At 41.2% G+C, this 11268-nt stretch overlaps 2 protein-coding genes across 2 annotated transcripts; both read right to left on the bottom strand.

The window, feature by feature from the left end:
• Positions 1-2: 2 nt before the first annotated feature.
• Positions 3-1775, bottom strand: ebpl (EBP like). Its single transcript, XM_058622716.1, has 4 exons — positions 1418-1775; positions 975-1044; positions 741-879; positions 3-283 (listed from the first exon to the last, which is right to left on the bottom strand). The coding sequence occupies exons 1-4, from the start codon at positions 1595-1597 to the stop codon at positions 52-54; spliced, it is 621 nt and encodes a 206-aa protein (XP_058478699.1). The 5' UTR covers positions 1598-1775; the 3' UTR covers positions 3-51.
• A 2918-nt stretch (positions 1776-4693) lies between these two features.
• On the bottom strand, positions 4694-10580 carry cavin2b (caveolae associated protein 2b). Its single transcript, XM_058620715.1, has 6 exons — positions 10204-10580; positions 9539-9679; positions 8918-9019; positions 5940-6197; positions 5701-5853; positions 4694-5636 (listed from the first exon to the last, which is right to left on the bottom strand). The coding sequence occupies exons 1-6, from the start codon at positions 10435-10437 to the stop codon at positions 5352-5354; spliced, it is 1173 nt and encodes a 390-aa protein (XP_058476698.1). The 5' UTR covers positions 10438-10580; the 3' UTR covers positions 4694-5351.
• Positions 10581-11268: the final 688 nt, after the last annotated feature.

Genomic DNA, 11268 nt, shown 5'->3' with positions numbered 1-11268 from the left:
ATTTTGAAAGAACAGGAAACTGTTCAGTAATCAATAATCGATAAGTGCTGATCATTTGTTTTTGGTGATGACATCATTGTGCAGAGTCTTGAGACTAAACCAGGACTGCACCAGCAGCAGAACCGGAACCAGCACCCAGACCCCGTTAAAGAAGACCAGGTAAACCCATAGGTGGAGCCAATGAGTCGTGTCCAGATGAGGACTTCCTGTCAGCCACTGAGGAAAGAAGGTCATCCAACCTCCATACAGCTCACACACGCACAGGCTCACCTGCAGGAAATGTCTGCACACAACATAGATATACAGTGTGTGTATATATATATTTATACATGTTTTTATACATATAAACAGGTGTGTGTGTGTAGATATGTTTTTATACATCTAAACAGGTGTGTGTGTCTGTATATATGTATACTGTATATATGTATATGTATGTATGTATATATGTATATGTATTTAGGTATACATGTATATATACATGTATATATGTATATGTGTATATGTATATGTATATATATACATATACATATATACATGTATATGTGTGTGTATATATGTATATATGTATATATATATTTGGATATATATACGTATATATACATGTTTTTATACACAAAAACGTGTGTGTGCATATTAGTACCTGTAGTACTTTTGTCTGAGTACTGCGTACGCGTGTGTGTGTGCGTATTAGTACCTGTAGTACCTTTGTTTGAGTATTGCGTACATGTGTGTGTTAGTACCTGTAGTACTTTTGTCTGAGTACTGCGTAGATGAGCAGAACAGCGAGGACAGAGTCGAGGACAACAGTCAGAATCTCTATGGAAACGATGTTTGAGTCTGAAAATAACCAGCGACTGTCGGCTTTACCATACTCTTTCCCTACAAAGAGACAGACAGGTCAGAGACACACAGTTACAGAGACAGACAGGTCAGAGACACACAGGTACAGGTTTTTTGGTCGGTCTCAAACTTACAAAGTTCAGCAAGAAAACCTTCAGATGTCTGCACCGTCCCAACAAGAGACATGTAAACAAACGGTCCTTCCTATAAAACAAACAGAGACATGTAAACAAACAAACAAATAGAGACATGTAAACAAACAGTCCTTCCTGTAAAACAGAGACATGTAAACAAACAGAGACATGTAAACAAATGGTCCCTCTTGTTAACAAAGACATGTAAACAAACAAACAAACAGAGACATGTAAACAAACAAACAAACAAACAAACAGACATGTGAACAAACAGTCCTTCCTGTAAAACAAACAGAGACATGTAAACAAACAGTCCTTCCTGTAAAACAAACAGAGACATGTAAACAAACAAACAAACAAACAAACAGAGACATGTAAACAAACACAGATATGTAAACAAACAGAGACATGTAATCAAACAGAGATATATATATATAAACTACCAGTGTCAGGTGGACAATGACATCATAGAAGAGCCACAGCATTATCCATCTGTTCGTCACAGAGCTCCGCCCACCGTACCTGTGTGTTAGCAGGGCGGCGGCTATCACTTGAAAGCTACATGCTAACAGGGACAACACTGACACCAAAGAGAGACCAGAGGAGGGCGCTGCTGTATCCATCTGAGGACTTCAATCAGTACTACACTCAGTACTACAGTCACTACTTCAGTCAGTACTACAGTCAGTACTACACTCAGTACTTCAGTCAGTACTACACTCAGTACTACAGTCACTACTTCAGTCAGTACTACAGTCAGTACTTCAGTCAGTACTACAGTCAGTACTACAGTCAGTACTGTGTAAAATGTCAGACTCTGATCTTTGTGTGGATGTGAACTAATTTCTCAGGCCAAGCCTCTGACTCTCTATTGGTCTGTGTAGAAGCTCCACCTCCGGGACACTTCCATTGGCTGGTGAAAAGAGCACACCACTGCCTCCCTCTGGCCCCTCCCACAGTAGTGTGTCAGTAGAAAAATAAGAACAGAAAATTAGAAAGACATGAAGAAGCAGTTCATCACCTGAACCAGAGTTAATCTAGATTTACACTTGAGTTAATCCAGATTTAATCCAGAGTCAAAACAGAATTCATCCAGCGTTGAATTTTGGATTCTGGATTGTTTAGTTTAACTTGAGTTAAACTAAACTTAATCCAGATTTAATACAGAGTGTATGATGAGTTCTTTTTGTGGTAGAACTACATTTTAACCACTGGGTATAGGGTTAGGGTTAGGGTATTGCACAAAACCAAGATAAGGGATTAAGCCGGGATATGTTGATTATCCTGGCTGAATTTAGCCTCAAGTCGGTTGCAGGAAAGCAGCTCAAACTTAACCCGGCCAAGTTACTATGGTGATTTATTCTCTGCAGCTCGCCTGCTCCAGACCAGGCTAACAGCCAGGCTAACAGCCAGGCTAAAATTAATCCCAGTGATTCACCTGTATTTCCACCGTCAATCCTGTGTGGAATTAATGTGTTTTACAGCATGTCCATGCTCTTTCTAGGTATTTTGCATCATTTTAATTATCCTGTATTAAAATATTACATATATAGTCATTATCATTTCATTTAAATCTGTTGGCGGTTTGCAACAGTCTTTTTATATTAATTCAAGTGGTAGTATTATTACTCCGGCCAAGTGTTATATTGCTATGCTAATGAAGGCGGCTTGTCAAATAGCCGTCAGAGGTTTCATAAATATGTGTTTTATTGCAGTAATTGAGATTACAAAACACAGCTGATGAAGTTGTGTTTTCAATGAAATCTGTGACGAGGGCAATATATTATAGGTCCAACTCCCATTCACCTGTTCCCTCTTCATAATGGCTTGCCCTTTTTTGGAGGATGTACTGGATGAGGAAGCCCTAATCCTCAGACGAGCATTTAGGCATGAAAGCGTCTTCTCTTTTACATTCATGAAAAAGGGAGGACACCACAATGTTTTCGAGTTGAATTTTTTTTATTTGGCTGTTCTCATTTGTCTTGGTTGCTTGGATCCTGGAATAGAGAGCAAAAGCAACAAAGATTAAAACACTGTATTGCAGTTATGGTTACTGTGTGCACTAAAATACTCACTTCTCTTTCTAGTTTCTGGATTTCCAGGTCCGGTTTCCTGAGTGTCCGGCATTTAATCTCAAGTTCCAGCTCCATTTCTTAGAGCTTTCTCTTCTTGAGTGTGATTTTCACATCTGCCAGCTCTATCTGTCTCTCCAGGTGCTTTGCATATAGTGTTCTGACAGTTTGTGACGTCTGTAAAAGAAATGTCAATTAGCGCAGCAGGATTTGTGCATAATGTAGATTTACTCTGGCCAACACTCACAATGTTACCAGGCTGCTTAGGAGACTGTGCAGCATCTGGGTCCTGTGACACATGTTTTCTATTCGCACCACATCACTGACTTCATATACTTTATGGACTAAATAAGCAGGATATTTCCATAAAATGGACATATCTCAAGCCTTCTGGAGTCCAGTGACACAGTCTCCTCATCTGCAGAAGTGAATTCTGCAGCTGCAGATGTGCCTTCCCCCTGCAATATACATACATGTATTGAGACATACCAAGCCTATGATTTCAATACAATGTACTAACTGGATCATCTTCTGGTGGCTCCAGAAGTGTAAGTGTGTTCCCAGACACTGCAAGGAAATCCAAAGTCAGACAGTATAATATATTTATTTGATTGTGTTCCATGTGCAGTAGTACTGCAATATGTACCTTGTATGAAGTGGACAGTTTCTGTGGCTGGGACAGAGTCTGTTACTGTCCCTCCCTGGATCTCCTCCATCACTGGCCTCCCTTTATTTAAATGGAGTGCCAGCTCCTCCGCTGGGGTCATATCCTGGCTTGGTGGGCCGCCCCCTGTGCCAGTTCTATGGGCTTTTTTTTTGACTGCTACAATCATACAGACATTCAACATATCAGCAGACACCTAAACTATTCACCTCATTTGTTCACTGTTATCTACTTTAAAGTCACTTACCAGCCTGCAAAATGTTCTTATATTTAATTTGAACTTGCTGCCAGGTCCTTTTATGGCCAGACAAGTTTGTTCTTTATGAAGGACAGAAAGATAAAATAGATAAAAATGTAACATGAGAAAAATAGATTCAATGACACACATTGTAGGTAATTGTTTGCACTTAATCATACTCTGCATTTCCTGAGGAACTTGAAAAGTAACTCCTTTAGTCCTTTAATTTTAGCCTAATTATGACAGTTCCAGTGGAGCACTGTTTATTAATTAGACAGTTTTGGACTACTTACGCATTAAGCCGCTCCGCTGTTGTCTGCCAGGCTTTCTCACGTTCTTTGATTATGGCATTGGTATTGCCTTTTGTTCGTATGGAGTCTTTCACCTCTTCATAGAAGTCCATCAGGAGCTGTTGTTCGGCGGCCGTAAAGCATGACGTGCGACTTTTGTCCATGTTCTCATCGGTGATTCTGTGAGCGATCGCGAGGTCTATTTAAGTATGCCGTGAACACGCACTTGTACCAACTATCTTCACCTGGCTTAACATAGCCGCGCCTTTTCAACCCCCCAGGTTTAGTCCACAGTCAAACCACAGCTAATCCAGGTTTAGTCCACAGTCAAACCACAGCTAATCCAGGTTTAATCCAGAGTCAAACCACAACTAATCCAGGTTCAGTCAACAGTCAAACACAAACATGACACAGAGGAAACACAATCAGGAAACAGAGGAAACACAATGAGGAAATGTTCTTTGGTAAAATCTTTAATTTGTGGTAAAATAAAAGCATCAGTGACCTCAAACATAACAACAACAGTTCTTTTTGTGCTCGATCAGCTGATCAGTCAGTTTGTTGAAACTTTGCTGGAATGTTAGGAATGTTGACAATGTTTCAAAGATATATTCATGTTATTGATTACTGATTGATCTCAGTCAGCTGTTTGTGAATCAACATCAAAGTGAAAACATTTTTTTCAGTCGAGCAAATTCGACATCATGAAGTTTCCACTTTGACATGTGATGACGCCATTATACATATTCATATATATATACATATATACCTATATACATATATATGAACATATGTATATGAATATGTATATATGTATATATACACTGTATAAATGTACATGTATAAACACATGTATATATACTGTGTGTGTGTGTGTGTGTGTGTCTATGTTCATCAACAACAAACAAAATCAAACAAATGTTTGTCTGAATATGTAAATCTTTCATCTCACAATCTTTTCTCACTCATTTATACTGCTTATACTAGGCTAACTGGTTGTTTCCACTGGTTACCAGGTATAATGCTAGGCTAACTGGTTGTTTCACAGCTCAAAGACAAAGATGAGGATTTAACAGAACTCTGAAGTTCAGGTTTGTTGTAAATGATTGAGGATTACGCCTGCTCCTCCCCCTGCTCCTCCTCTTTATTCTCCTGAGGCAGGGTAGAGGACAGAGCATACTCTTGACTGACTTCCTCTGAAAGCACTGACACATATTTCTCCTCCTCTCTCTCCTCATTCACATCCTCCTCTCTCTCCTTCTCCTCCTCCTTCTCCTTCTCCTCCTCCTCTTCAGCAGGAGCCAGCTCAGCATGGACCTCAGTGAAGGGAGGGTCCAGGTCAGTGCTGCCCAGAGAGGAGACCTGGACGTGGACCTCCTCGCTCTTCAGGTCTGGAGGCTGAGAGAAGTCAGGAGTCAGAGGGATGTTCTGGAAACGTTAGGAGAACAGTCATGTGACTCACCTTTCTGATGCTGAAGGTCAAAGGTGAAACTTTGAGACTGGACGTTTTCTGTTTGATCTTCTCTCGTTGTTCAGCAGAAACAATCTTTGTTCCGATTTTACTCATTTTCTTCTCAATGTTCTGTTTGGAGAAGGCCTTCTTCAAACTGTCAACCTGCACAGACAGAGGGGTGAGAGGGTGAGGGGGTGAGGGGGTGAGAGGCTGACGGTCTGTCCTCTGTCCCTCTCAGACTGTCTCACCTTCTTCAGACTGGATCGCTTCAGTTTCTCAGCTCTGGACTTCTCCATGTTTTCCAGATCCTGAGCCCACGTCTCATCGTCCTCTAGCTCTGCCTCCAGACCCACATCCTCGTCAGACGACAGGTCGATGGTGGTGAGTGCGCCCTCTGCAGGTGCAGGGACGCCATCGCAACCCTCTTCTCCTTCATCTAAGATCTGATCTCGAGGAAACGGAGGAGGATCCTTCACAAACACCGTGGATGGGATCTCGTTCTCCTCCTGGTGGGGGGGAGAAGAGAGAGAGAGAGGGAGGGAGGAGAGAGAGAGGGAGGGAGGAGAGAGAGAGAGAGGAATCTGAAACATGACCGTATTTGTAGAAATTGGTCTGAACCAACACACACACACACACACAGCTGGTAGAAGAATGTTTAGTGTCAGTGAGAAAAAAAAGGATAAGAACCCAGTACCAGTACACACTAGTACTGCTGTTAAACTGCAGTACCAGTACACACTAGTACTGCTGTTAAACTGCAGTACCAGTACACACTAGTACTGTCGTTAAACTGCGGTACCAGTACTAGTACTAATTGATAATCTCCTCCCTCATATTGGGACGGACTCATGTTTTCGCACAAGAGCTTCAGAAGCACCAGGTGCACAGTGAGACAGTTTCTCCCCTATAGATCTCCCCGAGTTAACATCATTAGTTTCATCATCCTGTCAGTTAGATCCTATCCCCACCAAACTGTTTAAAGATGTGTTTCCTTTAATTAACAGCTCTATATTGACTCAAATTAATCTATCCTTATTAACTGGATATGTGCCCCATACATTTAAAATAGCAGTTATTAAACCCCTTTCAAAAAAGCGACCCTTGACTCGGATATTTTAGCTAATTACCGACCTATATCTAATGTTCCCTTTGTTTCTAAAATCTTAGAAAAGGCAGTTGCTAATCAATGATGTGAATATTTGCGCATTAATGGCCTGTTTGAAGATTTTCAGTCAGGTTTTAGATTAAACCATAGCACAGAAACAGCACTAGTTAAAGTTAGTAATGATCTTCTCTTGGCTTCAGATAATGGTCTAGTTTCTTTACTTGTCCTGTTAGATCTTAGTGCTGCATTTGACACCATTGATCATAATATTTTACTGCAGAGACTGGAGCAGACTCTTGGTATCACAGGTGCTGCCCTCTGCTGGGTTAAATCATACTTATCTGATAGATTCCAGTATGTTCATGTTAATGATAAAGCCTCACTACAAACAACAGTTAATTGTGGAGTTCCACAAGGCTCAGTGCTTGGGCCTATACTTTTTACCTTATATATGCTTCCTCTAGGGAACATTATTAGAAAGCACAACATACACTTTCATTGTTATGCAGATGACACACAGCTATATTTATCAATGAGGCCGGATGAAATAAATCAGGTTGTTCAACTCCAGGAATGTCTCAGAGACATTAAGTCCTGGATGACCTGTAACTTTCTACTTTTAAACTTTTATACTCGGCCCTAAACACCTCAGAGAAAAACTTTCTGATCACATTGTCACTTTAGATGACATCACCATGGCTTCCAGTTCCACTGTGAGGAACCTTGGAGTTACTTTTGACCAGTCAATGTCATTTGATTCACACATAAAACTCATTTCCAGAACAGCCTTCATCCACCTGCGGAACATTATGAACATTAGAAACATTCTGTCTTTACAGGATGCTGAAAAACTAGTTCATGCTTTTGTTACATCTAGATTAGATTACTGTAACTCCTTATTATCAGGATGTTCCAACAAGTCTGTTAGAACCCTTCAGTTTATTCAAAATGCTGCAGCACGAGTTCTGACAGGAACTAGAAAGAGAGACCATATAACTCCAGTGTTAGCTTCTTTACACTGGCTCCACCCACAGTTTAGAATTCAATTTAAAATCCTCCTCCTCACTTACAAAGCCTTAATGGTCACGCCCCTTCATACCTGAAAGACCTAGTCTTACCTTATCACCCTAACAGACCACCTAGGTCACAAAATACAGGTTTACTTGTGGTTCCCAGAGTCTGTAAGAGCAGAATGGGAGGCAGAGCCTTCAGTTACCAGGCTCCTCCTCTCCTGTGGAACCAGCTTCCAATGACAGTTCGGGAGGCGGAGCCTCTCTCTGTATTTAAAGTTAGACTTCAAACTTTCCTTTTTGATAAAGCTTATAGTTAGAGCTGGTTCAGGGAAACCTGGACCATCTCTTAGTTCTGCTGCTATAGACCTAGACTGCTGGGGGATTTTCCTGTGGTGCACGCACATTCACTCTCTGACACTCAGGGTATGCATATGACTTTTTATATGTCATTAACCTTGTCTCTTTCTCTCCCTAGTTTGTGTCTTTCCTTCCTTCTCTCTCTCTCTCTCTCTCTGTGTTCTCATCTTGCAGGTTGCAGGATCCAGATCCAGTTTTCGAGGCTATCCATATCATACATATCATCACCATTATTATTGTGCTATAATTAAAAGTCGATACCATTGACTGTATAAACTTGTAACTTGATACAGTTGTTGTGTATCTGCTCCTGGTCTCTCTCTATCTTCTGTACTCGACCTCATCTCCCTCTTGACCTTTCTCTCCCCCCTTTCTGTCCCCCACCTCTCCGCTGTCCCCCATTTTCCTTTCCCCCCAATCGGTCGAGGCATATGACTGCACACCTCTGAGCCTGGTTCTGTCAGAGATTTCTTCTTCTCTCCACTGATGCCTAGTGTTTGCTCACTGTGTGAACTGTTGGGGTTCTCTGCTCTCATTGATGTTGTCTATGTACAGAGCCTTGAGATAATCTATGTTATGATTTGGCGCTATACAAATAAAATTGAATTGAATTGAATTACTGCATTTTAACAGCAGTACCAGTACACACTAGTACTGTCGTTAAACTGCAGTACCAGTACACACTAGTACTGTTGACACTCTGATCTGTTCTTTTTCACTTCCCATTGACTTGTGACCTGTGAACTCTTACCTGGAAGATGAGGACCCTGAAGTTGTTCCTGTTGATCAGGTGGGCGTGGTTTGCCTCCAGTTTCTTCACCTGAGCTCCCTGACGCTCCATCCTGTCCCGTACCTGCAGCCAATCAGTAATTAATACAGAGCAATAATAGTTCATGTGAGATGATTGATTAGATGATTGATTAGATGATTGATAAGTGAGTGATTAGATGATTGATTAGATGATTGATGAGTGATTTATTAGCTGATTGATGAGTGATTGATGAGATGATTGATGAGTGATTATTTAGATGATTGATGAATGATTGATTAGATGTTTGATGAGATGATTGATGAGTGATTGATTAGATGATTGATGAGTGATTGATGAGTGATTGATGAGTGATTGATGAGTGATTATTTAGATGATTGATGAATGATTGATTAGATGTTTGATGAGATGATTGATGAGTGATTGATTAGATGATTGACGAGTGATTGATGAGTGATTGATGAGTGATTGATGAGTGATTGATTAGACGATTGATGGGTGATTGATTAGATGCTTGATGCGTGATTGATTAGATGATTGATGAGTGATTGATTAGATGATTGATTAGATGATTGATTAGATGATTGATAAGTGATTGTTTACCTCTTTCATGGTGACGGACAGTTTCCGGCTCTTGTCCAACAGTTTACTGACGGTGTTTGATGTGTGACTGTGACTCTTGGATAGTTTGGTCATGTCTGCCTGGATTCCTCTGACCACGCCCTCCATCTCCACCTGGTGACCCTGAAACACACATTGATTATTGATTATTGGTGATAACTGGATCTGCCTGTTCAAACAAGATTAATCTCTGTGGAATCAGGAAGTCTGGGGGTGGATTTTAAAGGTTGAGCTTGAATCAGAGATTGATGAGATTTTTTATAAACTGGCCTTTAATCTGGATTTAAGGTTTAATCTCATTTCTGTCTGTGAGGAATATTGTGTCACTGCAAAGTAAACATGTTTGTTTGTTTATCATGTGACAAACAATTTGTTTATCATGCGACAAACAAATTGTTTATCATGTGACAAACAATTTGTTTGTCATGTGACTTTTCAGTGAGGGAATAAATGACATGTTTTATAAGAGAAAATAAACTAAGGAAGGAGACAGACAGACAGACAAAGAGAGAGAGAGACAGACAGAGACACGGTATCAGTAATAAAGTATCAAACAGAGACAGACAGAGAGAGAGACAGTCCTGGTCCTGGTACATACTAGGTACTATCAGGACTAGACATGCAGGTGAGGCTCCGCCCACTCTCACCTCCATCTTGTGCTGGTTGTCCTGCACAGTGTCCAGCATGTTGACCAGTTTGTCCAGCAGTGTCAGGACCGTGATGGCGTTCACTGGACCTTGACTCATTTTCTCCAGGTCTAATCCTGCCAGGAGGGAGGAGGGCGAGGCCTGGTCCTGATCCTGCTGGTCCTGATCCTGCTGGTCCAGGTTCAGAGAGGGGACCATCAGGTCCTGGCTCTGGTGGGTCTCAGTAGTCACCATGGCGATTCACACGAGCAGGATTTTGATGTTTTAGAAAAACACGGTGGACTCTGTCTCTCTCTCTCTGTCTCTCTTTCTGTCTGTTTCTGTCTCTCTGTCTCTGTTTCTGTCTGTCTCCCTCTGTGTGCTGCTCTGTGATTGGTTGGCACAGAAGGAAACTTTCCTTCTAACTTCCCAACTGTGGAAACATCCACACCTTTAACCCTGTCACTGCTGACCTGCACACACACGCACACACACACACACACACACACACAGACACACACACACACACATTCCCTCGCTCTAACCCTTAACCCAGTTCTGACACTAAAACCAGGTTTTAGCCCCAAAAATCAAGTTTGAAGTTTGTGAAATAAACAAAGTTAATAAAGTGATGGACGATGAAAGGGTTAACTCTCTCTCTCTCTCTCTCTGCAGATTCTGGGACTTGCAACCGCACCCAGGGGGCGGGGTTTGTTACTGTGACAACAGCACTGAAGGGTTTTCTCATGTTTTTAAGGTGAAGTCATCTGGAAGGAAACTTCTCTCTCTCTCTCTCTCTCTCTCTCTTCCTCTCTTTGTGTGTTAATGTCTCTTGTCCTCTCTCACACAACAATAACACATTCATTTCCATTTCCTGTTTTTTCTTCATGTGCTTCCTGTTATTGATCACAGCCGATCAATCGATCAATCTGTTTACACGAGTGTGTGTGCCTGTGTGTGTGGCCACAACAATACTTACTGTCACCCTCTGACCTCATGACTGATTATCGATCATTGACTTAATCGATTGTTTATATCTTTATTGTTTAATGTAAAACAGTTTATTGTGTATTTTATGTTGATGTT

This window comes from Solea solea, chromosome 2 (genome assembly GCF_958295425.1).
Source record: "Solea solea chromosome 2, fSolSol10.1, whole genome shotgun sequence".
Classification (NCBI taxonomy): Eukaryota; Metazoa; Chordata; class Actinopteri; order Pleuronectiformes; family Soleidae; genus Solea; species Solea solea.
This window is presented reverse-complemented; position numbering and strand designations above follow the sequence as displayed.